The sequence below is a fragment of the Aphis gossypii genome, chromosome 1 (assembly GCF_020184175.1).
Source record: "Aphis gossypii isolate Hap1 chromosome 1, ASM2018417v2, whole genome shotgun sequence".
Classification (NCBI taxonomy): domain Eukaryota; kingdom Metazoa; phylum Arthropoda; class Insecta; order Hemiptera; family Aphididae; genus Aphis; species Aphis gossypii.
Window position 1 is genome coordinate 2,399,161 of NC_065530.1, and position 20,543 is coordinate 2,419,703.

Consider the following 20,543-nt stretch of genomic DNA (forward strand, 5'->3'; position numbering starts at 1 on the left):
ATCTATGCAACAGTGTTCGTACCCGTCCTACGTGAATATTATTACTATAATATATAAAAATATAATATATTGTTATTTAGCCTTTTTATTAATGCTATTGAATATTGCTGACTCAGTGACTGATAGTGTACAAATTATAAAAATTATTTTAAGATATATATAATACGAGCAGTATATATGTACAACTATAGCTTAAAACTACTCCTTAGCATTAAATTACATAAATAATAGTATAAATTATTATGTGCCGCCAAACATAACTTTATGGTTTGTGTATGTGCAGTGTTTAAATAGGTATTATTAATAAAAATCATTAAACTTTTCCATAGATAATATTTTATTTTTCCCAACCGATCTCGAAGGTCCGTTAATGAGTGAAACGACATAGGTACGCGTTATAGAATATAATATTACGTACCTATATGCCTATCATATACACTACAGGGAACGCCGGTATATATCATTTATATAATAAGTATAATGTATATATATTCTACTCACGGACTCAAATTTTAATGGCCTCATAAATATTCACGAGTGCCGCAGCGACTTATCTCCACCATACGTCATGTTTTCAAGTTCAAAATTCGTAAACATATATTATCATCATGCTGCTATAATATACGTTGCTCACATGATAATTTCGTGTACACTATACAAATAGATGGATATACAAGTAAATAATTATTGTTTTTACGATTAGCGATTTTCGGAAAATCTAACATCGTTGCGTGTAATCGTGTAAACAACATCTTAGAAAACTTGTACGTCTAGTTTTCTGTCATATAATATACACGCATTATAGGTATGTGAAAAAGAGTTGATAATTATATGGTTAGCGAATAAACCTCTCCATCGTGATGGCTGTATCGAACAGTCGAACGACAAGCACGGCAGTAATATTTATACCTTTCAAAAACAAACAATTGACACTTAATATCATGAGCGTGTATGTACGACGTACGTATACCAGAGATTTGAAAGAACTATATAGCTATTGCCCGATAAGTACCATGAATATATATTAGAAAACAAATTTGGTACGTAATAAAGTATTTGCACGTTTCGAAATTATTCCACTAAGATTTATAACGTCAATACTAACGTTTGCGTATAATTTATTGTGTAATACGTAGTCGTATTATAAACGACCAGTAACACTTTATTTTCAGATTGTGGGCAACACGAAATAAATAAATAAAAATAGGTACAATATCTCATATTTTGTCCTCATATATGCAGTTTATCCATTAAATATTGAACGTTTGTGTTCTGTCACTAATCGTGTGTATTACACTACAATAATGTTGCATATTATATGATTTATTGCGACTAATATACCACCGATTAGCGTTTCTAAGACATTATTGACCGGGAAAAAGTAATTTCGACTTGCTTGGAATACGAACGAATATTTTAACTACCTACGTGATATAACATATACAGGTGTGTGTGTGTGTATGTCACGATTTAGAAAAGGTTAGGTTATCTTTTTTCACTTGTTTTAAGATTACGCACGTTTTAAAAAACATATTTTACCGACAATATACTCATGGGGGGGAGGTACATAATATACGATAAGAAATACATAACAATCTTTGAAAGCTTTAATAGTGAAACTATTTAAATTCCGTGTTACACTTTTGGCCCCTAGATGAACTTTATTTGGCCCGACTTTTTGATGACTCCCGAAAACTTCATAAATCCCTAAAGTGACTCTCCAAAAATATGAATTTGTAATCCTTGTTATGGCGGTTAAGATAGGATATGCAGCGTTGGTGACAGAGGAATACACAGAGGAATTCCACAGTCAGCAGCTTGCAGCAGTCACAAAGAAAATCATAGTGGGATGTGGGGGCGAATATCCGGCAAGCGTGTATTTATATAAATATAATATTATTATATTATGTGTGTCATTCTATAGTGTATTATGTGCTAGTGTTATTATTACGGTTTTCGTATTACGGATACTCCTCCGTTTGGTTACGACAAAGATATTACAGGAATCACACCTTTATTTTTTCGACGATAACAGCTGGGCAGTGATCCGCAATCGTATTCAAACAAGACCGCGAGTTTTCAAATGTGTCATGCATAATATGTGTGCACGTGTGTACCTATAAACAATCTGTCCGACTTAAACGTAACGGTCAAAGTCAATACGATGTATCGTGGCGAAAATGTACGGTTATTTAAATGCCTCGGGGTCGGGGATTACACCTACGCGTGCAAAATCAACCTATTCACATTATAAAATGTATTATCTATTATAATACTGCGACGTGAAAATAACGGAGGTGGAGATATTTTGCAAACCGCATGTTAAACAAGACGCGTAGTACACGCGATTAGTGGTCGCAATAATCACACTGATTAATATTCATATAGGAAATTCGACGAGCGTCGATACAATCGGTCGTTGAAAATATTATATTCTACACTCTATACAGGATGAGCCATCGCGTTAGAATGCGTGCTGACACACGAAAACAGCAAACGCGATCGGCAGCCAGCCCTGTACATATTTATATATGAATGCGGACGTCTGAACGTAATAAAATAGCGTCGTAGAATAAATTATTATTATTACTAAATCGTATACATAAAATCGTGTATTATAATATTACATGTCATAATACGATCACAGATTCATAGACCGTCTGCTAGTTGTGTATATCGCCCGTAATCGTCTATATAGTAAAGATTCTATACATACCACGCCAAACCTATACACTATAGAGTATAGACTCATATATCTATCTGCTAATATAATATAGTTACCGTCGTGATTTACGACCTCGTCTACGATTTTCCTATTGTGAACGTTTAAAACCAAGGACTATTATAATATATTAATATATATAATATACGTATATATTATAACATAATATCTTTTTTTTTTTTACATAATAGCTACAATATATGTCTAATAATATATTGGCCTAAACAGCTATTGATTTATATATTATTAATAACATATTATTATAATATTATAATAATCATGTTTATACTTTATGATCCTGTTGAAAAATATCGTATTAATGGAAATATACTTATCGTTGTGCGATTTATGGAAAATATACCAATTTTCGACAATTTATATATGCCAATATATTAATATCGTTATGGTTAAACATAATAATTATAGGCACACAATATTGTCTATTATTTAACAAGATCCAAAAAAAAAAAATAATAGTTTATCAACTTGTAAAGCGATTCGTAACAATAGAGAATAGATATTTACGCATTATTATTTAAAAATACAATCAACGTGTATAAAATTGTACAACAATAATATATTTCACTCGTTTAGGTATAAGAGTATAATATGTTTTAAATTTTTTACATCATTTTGCGCATACAGAAGTATTATATGTATACATATTCGTACTATTTTAGTTGAATACCTAGTGGATACAACAAATCAGGTAAATACTTTAAATTGCCTTTTTTCATTTATACAACTGAAATAAATTAACAATTATTTTTAATGGTGAGCATGTTTTTTTTTTTTGTTTTTTTAATGTATTTTGAGTTTTGTTTTTATCTTGTTTACAGTGTACAAGACAGACGACAAATACTTAACTTGTATTCAACAGATTCAGCTGTGGCGTTAGTCACTTTTTCGAAGGTTATAACTTAAAACTATACCATTAACTTACGAGTACTAATGATGTTTTAAAAAATTCTTGTCATTACAAGTTCCTACCTATATTAAAATATAAGTATTAATATTAGTATTGGTATTATTCATAACCAATGTAACTTAACCTTACCGTAAATCGATTTTTATTATGTAATTCTTATGTGATTAAGTGATCGAGTATCAAATAATATATGCTACCAGATAAAATACTTTAATAGTATCTATATAGATATATTAGATTCAATGCTGTATATCATATACTATTAGGTATACATTTTGTAAAATATTTATATCGTATTATTAGCTAATATGAATTTTACTATAATTTTATTATTATTTTTCGTATTTTTGATATTTTGTAAGTATTTAATAAGACAACTAGGATACTAGAGAGAGTCATCAAGACAAAAATCGTCACTCGTCGTTGGTGTTGAGGGTGTATTGTCTCCACGGGCGCGGGAATCTCGTTAAATAACTGCGTTTACAACGTCGTTTTTTTACCCATTAAATCACGGAATTTCGGCCACCACTCCTTCGGACCACACTAAACGTATATGTATAAAATATAGTGTTGTAGGCGTGCGTACACCTGACACTATGCGGTGTAGTACAATAATAATAATAATATAATCGAAAACAAACTACACGCACACACATACATTATAAACGCATATGAAATACCTGAACACGGGGACAAAAGGGGACGCGATGAAAATTATGTGAATATTATTCTATTCACACGGCGCGCCGGAGAGTACAATAAACGCGATTGTTGTTCGGAGAAGGCGCCAACAGCGGCGGCGGCGGCGACGGACGAGTATAGGACGATGAGAAGGAGAACTAGAAGGAAAGTACTACTCAAGTCTGGTACAGTTGCGGTGGTGGCGTTTTAAAATCATTATATATCATAATATATAATAGTGATGAATTTAGGGCTTGGATTTAAATACATTGAATAATAAGATAACAAGATATTTTATAAATATGCACAAGAAGTGACTTAAATGATGCTCGTCAAAATTTATGACTTCGATTTTAAATTAACAAGTTACGATGGTGTTAATTTATTTACCTATAATTGTACACCCGACCTAATTATAATTTTTAAGAACATTAGGAAAATGAAAAAAAATAATAATGATAAATTGAGTAGAAAATGGACTTAGAAATTTGAACTTATCTTAATATCTTATTCGCTTTTTTTGAATCGGGGCAGTATTTACTAACACCTTTGTTTTTTTCAAAGTTGTACGTAAAGCACAATAGAGTAGAATGTACCATAAAATCTCCAACTGATATGACCTTATAATAAAATTGTAAAGTATGCTCTGAAAGGTCTAAGACGTTGAGATACGGACCATATTTGTTCCAAAAGATTTCGCATTTCTTAATCACACTTTCATGAAACATATTTCAGGCTTAATTAGCGCGCGATCGGCCAATGACAATAAGGTGAATAAAATGCATCACACGACGTGACACATTTGGGTTCGCAGCAAGTCGCAATTTTTATGTTATGTTATAGTGACTTTTTCTGGAGAAAGATCGAAAGAGAGAAATCATATATTTTAAACGCGCAAGGATGTGTAATGGACAATGGTCGAGACGGAGTTGGACTTACATTTATATGGACACGGTCGTATCGCAGAGGTCGGTCGGTATTTACTATTTATGTACGTACGTATATGAATGTATATTATATATGTATATATAGTTGTGGCGGCAAACTATCGGACGAGACGGTAAGGGAGCGCGGAGCTCGGCGGGGAGGGTCAGTGGATGTGGCCAGTGTATCGGATTGTTGTGGGAACGCATTCCACTAGGTGGCAGAGCGACGAGTATGCAGGTGCACGGCCGCCACTCTGTCGCCACTCACACACACACACAAATACATACGTATATACACGACACATTGGCTCGTTGCTCCCGCCACCGTCTAAGAACAATCCGTTTACGTAACGCGACCATTGTGCCGGTATACAGGGTGATGATCGGATTCCGATCAATAAAAATAAAAATAAATTCGAACAGTGTTGTAAGACCGTGACAATAAGAATATTATGATAATATTATATGGTAATTATTACGATAAGACGGTTTCGAGACTATATTATTATCTTTTACTGGACCGTCGCGAGTGCATAAAAACGATTTGACGCGACAGTGCACCGATGTGCGATTCATAATATTGATCGATACATCGCGGTTTGGATCTAATACTCACACTAAGCACACGTCCGATCAGCGGACGTGAACACTCGACAGTCGCCGGTGGAATGGTCACATGAGTGGCAGTAGGCGCAATTTCCAATATCCATAACTTACGCGCACACAGTAAATACAACTCATTCGATTTTCGTAATGTAGACGGTGTATAGTAAAAGATCGTTATTTATATCGATCAAAGGCGATGACCTGCGATAGCCCGCGACTAAACCGCCAGTTATATAAATCATAAATTATTTGATTATTAAGTCGGATATAAATTAATGATTGTGCACGATAAGGTTTGAGGCAACGCAGATCGATTATTCCATTGATTAAAAAAAAAAAAATCATCGTCTTAACAATGTATTAGTCACACAACAACGTATAGTATAATAATGTATAATCAAATGTAATTTTTTTTCTTGAGAGAGAGGGAACGAACTTGTATATTTGTTATCTACTTCGAACTGTGTCGACTATTCGTTTGGAATTTTATAGTAGTGCTGTGTATTCAAAATTCACTGATTAAGAAAAATATATGATTAATCTGTGTTTGATTTTCAGTTAAAACTAGTGTTAAGTTGGGTTACACCTCCCAACCACTTGCTCAACGGCCACGTCGCAGTCATTAACTAAATCTGTCAAAGATTAAGTTAGAAATGACAGCATGAATTGATTTCCACAATGTACTCATATATTATGAATATTAATTGATTTTTTACATCGCATCGGAGGTTTGTTTTAGAGCAGAGAATTTAGTCTTCAATGTGATTCTATAAATACATATTGTGACAATACGTACAAGTTAAATGTTAAGTACTATATTATTATGTATTGGTACGCGCGTTATGATAATTGCCATTATAGTGTTAAAAAATTTTTGAAAACTTTCGCAACGTAAAACGCGAAAGTGTTGAATATTATACATCGCACTCGCTTCCTAGTTCCGGTGTACGACCTGTCCATAATATATCTAAACAATATGCCCAGTGTGCGCGCAAGTTACTCACATTATAATTTATTCATATACGATACTGTGAAAGCCAATATCTAAAAGTCATATTAAAAATAACTCTTTATACTCGTTAAATTAATCGATCTATAAAAGCAAATTATAGTGCGTGTTTTTATAGTTCTTTACACATATATAATTATAAGTTCTATCAATTCTATAATCTACAGTATTTATATTATTATCGTATTTGGATGTGTGCAAGCGCTTGGTGTTTATATACATATAGGTAACACGGTAATAGTGTCCACAGCAATATACCATACACCATGGTCGCGGTCACCGCTCGTTAAACCTGTGGGGCCATAACAAATCGTCATAACGCGTGTCCATTGAATTCCATTGTATTGTGCGTTGTATCTCGCGTTATAACATTCTATATTGTTATAGTATTATTATTGTTTTGAACCGTCGTCGCGACAACAATATAATATAATGGGCGTACGCGTAAAAAGGCCACTCAGATTTCAGAGTCACCCAATATGTGCGCACCTGCGAAAAGAAATACAGAAGGATGAGATGAGATGATTCAACTTGTATTATATTATATCTGTGTAAAGAAAAACAAGTATTTAAAACATTATCATTATTCTATATATAGACAATGTATATAGGTTTGAGCTGGATACGAAGAAGCATGTAAAATGTAAAAGTATGCAAAGCCGCAGTTAAAAACAAACACCGCATGCCCTCGAGAAGTACAAAATGTTGATCTATATTGCCAAATAGAGAAGGATCTTTTTATTCAAACATCATATGATGCTGAATAAACTTTTTAAATGCTAAATAATTGTTTTTTATTATAAAAGTAAGAACATTACCCTTCAACTACAGAAAATGAACTAATATATCATAGATATTATATCAGGATACAATGTTACTTATTGAGGTATCAGTTATTTTAGTTCAAAGAAAAAATTGACATCGGTATAACTCACTTTGTGAACTTACTTATCCAATTTGACAATCTGCTCTGGTGGATTCGATGTAGCACTTGATATATTTTCAAACGTAGTTCAAACTGTTTTTTGAATGTTTTAGATGATTATAATTCTCTAAAAAAATTTCAAATTTTCCTTTAAAATTGATCCAGTCATTTTTGAGTATGAATGTTACGAACATATAGGAAACATAAATAGGAACATAAATTAAATATTGTTTTCTTTATTTTAAAAACGTCGCATAGCATTGAGTATTGGCTATAGTCTACCATTTTTTTTTCTGTAACCTGCAACAGAAACTATACATTTAAATAGAAAAATTATACCATTTTCTTGAGCTACAACCCAATTTGTATTTGAGAGGTCTATAGAGAACTGTAGGTTTTAAAAAAGAAGCAGAAAATATTTTCAAATTCTTAAGACTTGAGTAATTTATTGATATAATTTTAATTTTAATCGATCCATCAGTTTCTGAGATTAGGACGTTCAAACATACACACTGTTTAGCTGTATAATATTAATAGATCTTTGTGTCCATCATTTTACACATTTGTATTTAAGCATAGTACTTATAGATATTTTTATTTTTTTAAATGTCATATTTAATATTATTACAATACTATACTATATTATATCAGGTGATCGTGTTTTAATAGCACTGATTAAATGCTGGGGGTTGTGTGCCTGAAGTAATAAATTATTATTTTATTAGACCGCCTTACGGTCGTCACTCGTCAAACCATTTTTTTTTTTTTGTTAAAATTATACTCTAACGTCGCCCACCCTCCCACCGACCGATTTAATTGATGCCACCATAACCGATCGCTTTGTCGGCGGCATTTTTTGAATAGATGGTAATAATATCATAAACCTAATGTAATACCATATTATTATAATGATCGTAAATGGGTACATACATTTTTAATGTTTTGATGAGAGCCGAGAAGCATAAAAAGGAGATTAGTTTTGAAAATGACACCAAGTAGAATTACTTATATACTCGTATCAGGTGGGTCACTATCAATTAAATTTATTATTATTTATAAACAACAAACAGCACGAAGTGATTTTTTTTGTACAATATAATTTTCTAACAACAGTAACAACATCATTGCAATGGATGATTTACGTTTTACAATAAATACGTGTTTTTCTACCCGACATAACACCATATAATATAATACATATCTATATTGTAAATTGTAATATCATATATATATATATTTATATATTGTACTTATACGGCGTGTTTAGTTTCATCTTCGTGGCGACGGTGGGTTTTATGCGACCGCACGATTTCGCATTCCAATGCATACTGCTATGTACCTGAGCGTAATATATACAAGGTGTCTCTCGAGGGTTCGTGTGCAGTCAAGATATTTTTTTTTTCAAATCTAATTTTGAACTGTGTTGCGTGTTTGATAATTAAACAGTTTTATATATAACCAATACGGGGTTAGTTTAAAAAAATCATATTTGATAAAAATACTTTGAAAAAGAGTAACTTTTAAAAATATTATGTGTGTTGGAGGAGGAAAGCAAAATATCTTATTAAGCATTTTATTATATGTACAATTGAATACTGCAATATATTATATATTCCTTTAGATTCTGAACGAAGTGATGAACGTATTGTTTTTACAATAATGTGTATGTATTTTTTTTTGTGTCTGTGTATTCGACATGCCTCAAAAAGGAAAAGAAAAAAAAATTGAAAATTTTATCATAAATAAAAAATGATTTTACAAACATTTGATGGAAATTGCAAGTATTTAAGGTTCTTTTTTTAAGTTACACCTAAAAAAATAGTTGTTGTCAATAATTAGATTTGTTTAAAAAATTCTCGTTTTTCCATTATTTTTTAAGAAGATTTTTACTTTTAACCTTTAAAGAAGTTTAAAGCATCAACTAAATCCAATTTTAAGTCACAAGTTTTTTTTTTTATTAGCGTTAAAAGTTTAAATTTTACGAAATATGTCAAAATTGCGAAAATTTACAAGTAATTTTGTTGTTGAAAATTTAAAAAATTGTTTTTATTTATATCTAAAGTTAAATAAATTAACACTAAATTTTCTTTAAGCGTCATTATAAGAAAAATATTATGAGTATTTAATTTTAAATTTTTACAAAATTGAGTAACGATAATGATTTATCCTCAAACGATTTTAAATTGTTGTTATTATTCAAAAAATATAAGTTGCAGATAGTTGAAAATTTCACCAGTTATTTAAACTGGCATTTTTTTTTACATGTGGATTCATTTTTCAAAATATTTTGCTTATTTAATGCTATTTAATATTTAGAGGTATTTGAAATACTTGTTTTTATTTAATTTTTTTATAAATATCGATAATTTTTTTTGGCTTAGTCAAAATATTTGAAAATTTAATACAAAGTCTCTCATAAGTTAGTCTTATAGTCATTCAAAAATACGAATGTATAGGCACAATTTTTTTATTAGCATTTGAACTTTAAATATTAACGAAAATTCGTCAAAACCATGAATATTTGCAAATTATTTTGTAGTTAAAATCTATAAAGAAATTGGAGTAAGTAGCTAAAAGTTGAACATTTAATACAATATTTTCCATACGTTTGGCTTACAATAATTATAAAAAAAACTTAAACTTTGGGGTATACAGGTCATTAAAACATAAACTACCCTTTTCACCACTCATTTGAAAGTATATCCTAGGCTGACAAATCATCTCTATTCAGGATCGTTTTTTGTGTACAATGATACCTTTCATTGGATTCATATTTAATACATCCATTATTATAGTAACCTACCATACAACGAAGCGTTACTCACTTGACCACTATTTTTATAAGATAACTATTAAAATGCCATATGTATCATGTATGTATTAAAAAAAGTTATGACCGTATATGTGTAATAGACTGGCTAGTTGTATTTTTTTGCCACATAAAAAAAAATGTATTGTTGAAAATTCGAAATAATTAGTAAAAAACATTATTTGTATACAATATACTACAATAGTGACAAATGATAATGCAAACAGCAAAACAATCTTGTCGTGTACCTACATGAATATTATAACAGTGTAATAAATTGGAAAGTAGGCTCTAATATATACGTCAAGTTAGGTTATGAAAGCTCCTTTATTACGCCCATTTTTTATGCAAAAAAAAATAAAGTTTTGTAAATAGTTGAAGTTGGATTTTTTGATTATACATTTTTTTTTTATTATTATGATGTGGTTAAATTATAAATCATTTTTGACAAAAAAAACAGAACTATTACAGACGGTGTTTTAAATCTGATGTATTAATATGATTAATTAATTAAAAGTTAAAGTATTCGATTATACTAAAAAATATAATCGTATTCCAAAGGTTATGAATAAATCCACTTTAGTAATAGTTTAGCAGTCATTTGGTCAATTTTTTTCATTGTTATAATATACCTATTCAACGCTCTGTTACCATCCACAATAAAGTATGACACTAATGAATAAGCGAGGCTGTAATATATTAGATTATTTTACATAAAATTTCAATTTTCGGTCACTTACCCTGTACTGTCGAGCCGCTTTCACTTTATCACATTTGACACTTGGTAATTTTTGCATGACGGCGACGACCTAAAGGTAATAATATATGTATAGGCACTCGACACTGCGATTTATCACAATAACCCTCGTGAAATTGTGCAGGCGTCAACGTCTCATCGTCCCGACGCCATCGCATTATTATTACTATTATTATTGTTATTATTAAAATAACATAAAGCACTTGACGTGCATGCGGTGTACAATAATAATAATAATACGTGCATAAAACCCACCGCGAGGGCTACCGCTCGCACACACCTGCCGCTTTGGCGAATTATTCGACGAGTACCTTACCTACGTTTGCGGAGAAACCTTTTACCGCAGTCTCACAAGTCACAACACAATACAAGGCGGCATGCACAATGGAAAATGTCTGACCAGATCGAACCCGATATAATAATTTATATATACAATATTTATACCCCGATACAATCCACCCGAATCGTATATTTTGTGTTATTAGCGAATTGATGTCGGACGCGAATCCGCAGATAAATACACACATTTATATATTCGATTGTGGTAACGAGCCGGGTGTCGAATAATATAATAATAATAATAATAATATATAACATAGCTATAATAATAAAGGTTCATATTATATAGTAAAGCGCATCGTCGAGCGTAAATAATGGAAAATTCAGTTTATTGGACGAGGTGTCTCGGGTTCGTTTATTGCCCACTAATACCCAAACATTATAATAATTGTTGTTGTTGGTTCAGGACAAAATTTGGGTTAGTGAAGCAATCAGAAATATAATATCATATTCTTTCCACCCCTAATAAACGCCTTATAATTATTAATGTTAATAATAAATACATTTATATAATATAACATATTAAATAATTATGTATTGGACAACAACTTAAATGAATTTTTTTTTTAATTGACTTTTCAACTTATGCACCATATATTTTATCATCGAAATATAACTCGTGACATGTACCGGTCATTTTTTCGGGATACAACTCATTAACTGTGAATGATCAATTTATCGTTTTTGGCACTCGTATTTATTATTTCCATCAAATCGCAATTCCCAACGCGAAATGTGACATTAATGTACTTGTAAGACAAAGATTAAATTTTAAATCTATATTTTATGATACTACAGTATAATATTTGACCACGCACACGAACCGCCTATTAATCGCACCACATATAAATTCTATATTTTGATGGTTCTCTGAAGGGTACCACCCTATTGGTTAGCAAACGCGTCAGTGGAGAGTGGAAGCTAATACCAGTATTTATTTAAAATAATGTTTGTACAGCGTACTATCTACTCGAAATTATAAAGCCGATTTTGTTGTAGCACAATAAAACTATTATTATTATCATAATAGTTATTGTTGTATATTGTGAAAAATATGAGTAAACGAACTTATTAAAATGAGTACCGATATAAATAATTATAATAATAGACATGTACCACTTGTCTCTCAGTCCCCGTAATACTTATGGTCTTGTCAGAAGGGATTACTTATTGTTATATTTAATATTGTGGTATCGAAAGTGTATTGCCTTCATCATTGCACCCATAACATACGTTGGCTTTTTCACACATTTCGTTTGATAACATGGATAAACGATTAAGGTCAAACGCTTGAGTACAATTTATTGTTTTCGTGATAACTAAAAAGATGACTGTGTATTGTGGTATTAGTATCAGTATACATTTCAAACACATCTGGAACGGCTATAACACATAGAAAACTTATTTTATGATATAGTTTATTCCTATTTTTTAACTATTAAGAGGCCGTCACACTAGGAAAAAATCGACCGTAAAACATGGTTTTTTGATTCCAATAGTACTCAAGTCTCATTAGTCGTAGAAACATGATTTTTGTATCAAATTAAACGTGAGAAGTTGTACTAAAAACTGTTGGAACAAATTTTTGAAATTTGTTTTCAAACCGATTTTATTTATATTTGAAATTTGTTAAAATTTTGAAATTTTTAAAAAATTATATAAAATCAGCAAATTGAGATATCAAAATTCTGTTCCAACAGTTTTTAGTACAACTTCTCACGTTTAATTTGGTACCAAAATCATGTTTCTACGACTAATGAGACTTGAGTACTATTGGAATCAAAAAACCATGTTTGTTGTAAAAAAATTATGATTTTACGGCCGTCGTGTGCTGCTATCGAAACAACTGCGGCACTGTTCTAAAACTGTACTCATTCCCCCACACTTCGCGCATATGCAGCGGTACCTCACCTAGATCGAAACCGGTTATCTAGCCGCGCGCGTTTTATAAATACCCAGAGTATCGATAAGGAAAATAATAATATGGCCCATGAATATTATTTGAATTATTTCGATATAATAATTCAAATTCATATTCTAATAAACTAAACACATGTTGAAACCACAAAGTATCATAAAGTTGCCAAAACTCAGCTGAAAAATGTACGATCTCGACAATTTTTTTTTTCAAACTGTAGGAAATTTTTCAATATAATTAGTGGTTAGGTTTAAAATATGAAAATGTTTTAATTTAACTGAGTATAAGTGTATACAAAAGAAATATGTCGTTTACTCCTGAAAAAAATCATTGTTGATAACTTTTGCAGGGCTTTTTTAAAAGAATGCCGTGGAATTAAAATATAAATATTTTAATTTATTATAAAATATTTTTATATTAAATACAGATTTTTGTAAACTAAACATAAATGCATACAGCAATTTAATGATTTTATTGAAATAGTTGAATCAAAAACTAATTGCTAGCATGTAGTACATAGTACCTACATAGTATATAATACCCTAAATAATATATAACTGTGTATAAACGTATTGAGATTACTATGTAAGTATTTATTGATATCCACATGATTACACTAATCATCAGTAGAAAATATGTGGTCAAAGTATTTTTCATATAAAACTAGAATTAATCTACTATAGTCTATGGGTGTTGTAGTATAAAATTTTTATACCTATTTAATATATGTAAACATTCGGTTATTATCAAGTAAAAAGGCGACAGTATGACATATATTGGTAGAAACTTTTGTTTGCTCTTACTAAATCTAAATAAATGTATATATGTATAATACGTCAATAATTAAAATTCTCAACACTAATGAGTAATGACCATAATTTGTTCAAGATAGTTTTAATATCTAATATATTATATTATAAATATTATATCTACTATCATTTCTCCATTAGATATAGTATAAAAGTAAGTACCTATTTGTGATAATTAAATTATTATTATTTTATTACTCGCATTATTCATTAGTATAACTAGTATAAGGTAATTATATAATTAAATATTATGATCAACGATAATAGTGCATATCAAAATGGGAAGACATCAAAATTATTGTCATTCTGTAAAACTGTCCACACCAGTAACAACTTACATTCTAATTGAATTTTTATTGTGGTTTAATTTTTTTTTATTTAACGTTAAAATGGATCAACTTAAAAAACGTACTCGTCAACCATCGAAAAAGTTATCAACTAAAAAGAAATTGAGTAATCGAGTGATGAATTTTCTAGGAATTCAAAACAAAACCAAGTAAGTAAAATATTAAATGATTAAAATATAAAATATGTATAAATAATAACGTAATATCAGTTATAACAATACATTGTTTTTAATTAAGTCCCAATCCAGAGGTCGTAGAATCTGTTGTGAAACCTTTTTTCTTGGGTGATGACAATCAACTACCATGCACATCAAGGGAAACAATTAGGTAAACTTTTGCTAAATTATATAGCTATTAAATTTGGTAAACTATAATAACTTAATATTTAAATAATATACGGAAAATGTATTACATAATCGCATGCAGCAGTATAAATATTTATATAATACAATATTTTTATATATTTTTAAAGTCAAAATCCAGAGCTCGTAAAATCTGTTGAGGCACCTTTTTTCTTAGGTGCTGACAATCAACTACCATGCACATCAAGGGAAACAATTAGGTAAATTAAAAATGTTTAATAATTTAAATTAAAACTCTGATTATATAAATTTGAATGTATATGAGAACTCCAACGATTTTTGTATATATTATATCAATTTGTAATATCATAAATTGGAACATTTATTATAATTAACATTAATTGTAATTGCATTATCATACCTCAATTATCATGATACATTAACATTAAACAAGTCTAATCTAAAAATTAGAAAAAAATTAGCCTATATTATAGATATTTAAAAAAGCGATACAGTGTTCAGTCACAGTCTCGAGATCAGTTTCAGTTACAGTGTGTAAGTGTTTCCAGTCACCATCATTGCGAGACTCCAGACAAATTTTTATTTTCTAAATACAGTTTTTTTTAAAGTCAGTGTTCTTTTAAATTATATATAGTTTTGTATTTATACATATACATTATACATATCATCAACTCTCAGAACAAACGCTACATCATTTGTAAGTACCCATTTATAACTACTTAAAAATATACTTTTTTTAATTTTAAATTTTAGTTCATTGATAAATCTTGTATACGATGAAAAATGATTCTGAACGGAGATAATTAGGTACCTATTAACTTTCGATTATTATATTTGGACGAGTCTTACAAACGGAATGATATTACGAAATTTCGACCAAATTTAAAAAATAATGATTCTCTTTTCGACCAAAACAAACATTTTTGTAAAATTATGGCAATTACCTATATAGATACTTTTAATACTTTTGCAAAATTATTAAAAGTATAAGTTGCATAAAATATTGTAAAATAAAATATAGAAAATTATTTAAAATTTAAGACTATCTATATCAACATTATTTTTATATTAATATGTCACAATATGTATAATATTATTTAAAATAATAAAATAATAATAATATGTAATTTTGTCAAAAGATACAAGATACTATTATTGTAAATATTTGTAATGAATAGTACCAAGATATTTGAATTTAAGTTGCAGAACCTTTAAAACTTAAATATTATATGAAACAAATAGTGATAATTTTTATTGTGTGTGTATAATTAATATCGTTTTGTAAATAATTTCGTAAAGAATTGTATTTTTACGAATAATAATTCTATCCAGGTGCAATTGTAAGATAAATTAAAAACCCTAAAATTAAATTGTATACTATTTTTTAAATTTTTTATATAATATTGTATATATATATTGTGGCATATTAACATAAAAATAATGTTAATATTTTACTATTCTTATATATTAAAAATGTTCTATATTTATTTTACAACATTTTATGCAACTTATAAAAAATTATTTAGCAGCAATTATTTTATTTTTTTACATATATTATATACATTTTTGATTTTGGTCAAAAACGGGTATGCCCCATTTTATGAGAAACCTTATTTTAAATTTTCAAATTTTAGGTATTAATTCTCAAATGAAAATACTAATGTAAACATCTGATACAAGTTTCAAGTTTTTACAATGAATTATTTTTGAATAAACATAAAAATCGTATATGCGTCGTACCTACCTACTTGTATTTTTATTATTTATTATTTACTATATTTTTTTTTACCGATCAGATTAAGGTTAGGTTAGATCAAATTAAAACCTAATAGAATAAGAATTTATGCAGTAAAACAAATTTTTTCAATGATAAAAATAGTTTTAATTGCTGTTATGAGTGCGTTAAATCGTATTTTTATACAAATTTTTCTTGTTTTTTAGAGCATTTAAATCCGTTCTCTTATTTTTTAAAGCACAATATTTAAATTAAGTGTTTAATTTAAATTGTACCTATATATAATATTTATATTTTATTTCATAATAGGTATTACAACCAGTCAACACTCAACATGAATATCAAAAAAGTTCTATTTGTTATTATTACAACCATACATTTCACTTTTGGATTCATTGCTTACGATTGCGGAGGTCCTAACCTAAATATAACTTCCTTTGACAGTCTAGAAGTAGACAACTGTGATCTTCCAATACCTTCGAAAACAGAACGGGTAACAAGAATACAACTATTGCAAAGGGTTGAAACATATCCAGTTAATTTCAAATCATGCCTGATCACTGTTGATTATTTAATAACAAGGTGTTCGGCGTTTGAAGACGCACAAGTTGTAGAGGGAGGGTATTTTTCCGACATAATAGAGTTAGGTAGTGCTAGATGTTCAGAGACTCACCAGAAACAATCTTTCACTTTTCAAACGGGAGGAGTAGTGACAGATTTAAAAATAAACGAAACGATATTTGTAACAAATATCATTGCCGGAACATTAGACAAGTATGGTAATTGTAAAGGCACAACTTTTAAATCAAGCAGAGGAGAGTGGGAAGATGTGGTCGTACAAGCTAAATTTAAAATATTGCTTTCAGAAGGTACGGCTATAGCAAATAGTAAAGATAATATCCTCATACTTCCAACAGGAACCAAAATGAAATTATCTGAAAATTATGGTTTTGATTCTTTTAAAGGAGAGACTATATGGACAAACAACCATTTCACTTGTGAAGTACAAGATTTCAATGTTTTATATGATGGTCCTGCATCGTTAATAATTTCAAATGCCATTAATGATTTTTCAAATAATATATATACCTATATTGTGGAAACGGATAAAATAGTATTTTCCCTAAAACAAATTAAAAAAAGTTTTGCATGCGGGATGCCAGTGATTCAAACTGAACACATACAGTTAGTCATACTTGTAGATACCGCATTTTTCAATCGATTTACGACAACAACAATTTCTCCGCAAAACACTGATTTGTTAGCCTACGTTAATACAAAATTTGTTTATGTTGAAAACTTCTTTAAATCTACGATAACATCATTGTATAATGACATAATTAAAAAACAGTGTGATCTCGAACGAAAAATATTACAACAAAAGCTTACACTAGCCTCTTCGAGCATTTCCGACTTTTCGTATCTTATGGGCGAAGGACCAGGTTTTACTGCAGTGAAAACAGGCGAAATAATATATTTAATAAAATGTAAAAAGGTAAATGTTGAAATATCGAGAAAAAATGTATGTTTTAATGAACTACCAGTTTTATATAACAACAAAACGTTTTTCATGGCCCCCAAAACGCACATATTGCAACAATTTGGAACTCAAATTGATTGTAATATACTACTTCCACCTGGCTTCAATTTGGACGGAGACTGGTTTGGTATTGTACCCAATATACAAGAAATAAAAAAACCACAAAAGCTCAAACCGGCTACAACCTGGACGTGGTCGTACAAAAGTCCAGAATCGCTTATGAATGCTGGTATATACACACAAGACACAATGAAAGCTTTTCAGCAACATATATTGTTTCCACAAGAAGTGAGTGCTGCTACAAATAATTTAATAAGACAATCTATGGGATATGATACGACTAACCAAGGTCTGCAATATAAATATCTTATTGACGAACAGACAATAAGCAACATGGTCGAAAATAAATTACATCAACTTTGGGGATGGTTTACAACTATTGGTACTTTTGTTTCGGGACTGATGGGGATATTTTTTATTGTAAAATTAATATTAACACTAGTGGATACGGGGATTAATATTACTATTTTATACAAAACCTTTGGGTGGAGTGCAAAACTGTTGGCAGGAATTTTTTCTAGTATTACCCATTATTTAATGTTAAAGACACACAAAAAAAATCAAAATTTTGATCAAGACTCGCTAGACACAAAACATGTTCGCTATTCAATTAAAAATAGCAAAAAAGTGTACCCGAGCTTGAGTCAAGATTCTGTTTAAACACTTTAAAGCCATACAGAAATAATGTATTTAATTTAATTTATTATTTATTTAGTATTAAAAGTATTGTTTTAAATTTGTATATTTTATTTAATTATTTAATGATAAAAAATTTTAATTTCATATTAAATGTACATGAAAAATGCAATTATTACCTTTATGTTATATGTTTATAAATATAATACATTTGAAAAAAGGTTAAAGAAATATTTGTTTTTTACTATTTTGTATGGTAATTAAATATTAGATTATAAAATGATTAAATTATGTATTTTTAAGTGTGTTTAAGTAGGTACAGGTTATTATGCTCAATATTCTATTTTTCTTTGAATTACCAAAAAAATTTGTAAGTTGTAGCATGTTCACGAATAATGTATAATGTAAAATATACGCAATACATTTAAATATTACAAAACTAATATTTAGATATTTAGGTAATATTAATTTAGGTTATTGCTATAAATTAGTTATTATTTACTTTATTATAAATATTTCATGAAGTAAATATCTAATAATGTATTATAAATACAAATCACATCGGTACCCGCGGGTATTAAAAATATTACAGCTGCATTTACCCATTTACGTGTATATTTACGCGCGATCCGTCTTAGACGAAGGTTCAAATAATAATAAACACCGCTCCCGAATAGGCATAATCCTCGGCTGGCCGCCGACTACCAGTAGTGGGCGTGGTTAAAACGTCGCGTGCTTGCGGATCACGAAAACACCTAACAGCGCGTTCTCTCGGACATTGTATGCGTTTCACTTTTAGTGTGACGGCCTCTTAACTATATATTTTATTTGGTTTGAAGTTGTACACAAGTAAAATAAACAATGATGAATGAGTTATGTTATAAACAAATAACAATGTTAAGCTATCTTTGTAAATCCAATGTTCCCAGTCGCAGAGGCAGTTATTATGAATAATAAAAAAATTATAATTTTATTAGGAAAATAGATTTATATAATCAAATTCGACCTTAAAAATAACCACCTGCTTTTAAATCTAAGTCACTGTAATAAACAAAATTGAAGGTTTTATTCATGATGAAATGTGTGTATTTTTTGCGAGAGACTTAGTAATCATATGAATATAGTGCCTATAAATATACGCGAGTCCACCCGAATTTTAATGTCGTTTTTGGTTTGCGAGTAAATAAGATACGTAATAAAATAAAGAAATTTCACTCTCGTATACTTATAAGTTATAGGTATATTAAATTATTAAACACAAAATATAGGTAACGCATAACGTGATATTTAATAGCCCTTATGCGATTTATCAATATTCTCTTTCGTTCACAATAATTTATGTAAATATCTACAAGCTGCCCGGCGCAGCCATGTATAATCGATAGTAAATAGTAATAATAATCATCAATGTAGACCGGTTCTACTTAATATCTGGATGAATATTATAATATAGCCCGCGTGAGACGATCGTCT

The 20,543-nt window shown here is 29.5% G+C and overlaps 2 protein-coding genes across 2 annotated transcripts; both read left to right on the forward strand.

Annotated features, from left to right (window-relative positions):
- Nucleotides 1-14,458: 14,458 nt before the first annotated feature.
- Nucleotides 14,459-19,857, forward strand: LOC126549020 (uncharacterized). The gene is made up of 4 exons (XM_050197303.1): nucleotides 14,459-14,925; nucleotides 15,014-15,103; nucleotides 15,249-15,338; nucleotides 19,748-19,857. Exons 1-4 carry the CDS (start codon nucleotides 14,708-14,710, stop codon nucleotides 19,779-19,781), a joined length of 432 nt encoding a protein of 143 aa, XP_050053260.1. The 5' UTR covers nucleotides 14,459-14,707; the 3' UTR covers nucleotides 19,782-19,857.
- Nucleotides 15,554-19,126, forward strand: LOC126549019 (uncharacterized). Its single transcript, XM_050197302.1, has 2 exons — nucleotides 15,554-15,796; nucleotides 17,144-19,126. Exon 2 carries the CDS (start codon nucleotides 17,169-17,171, stop codon nucleotides 19,092-19,094), a length of 1,926 nt encoding a protein of 641 aa, XP_050053259.1. The 5' UTR covers nucleotides 15,554-15,796; nucleotides 17,144-17,168; the 3' UTR covers nucleotides 19,095-19,126.
- Nucleotides 19,858-20,543: the final 686 nt, after the last annotated feature.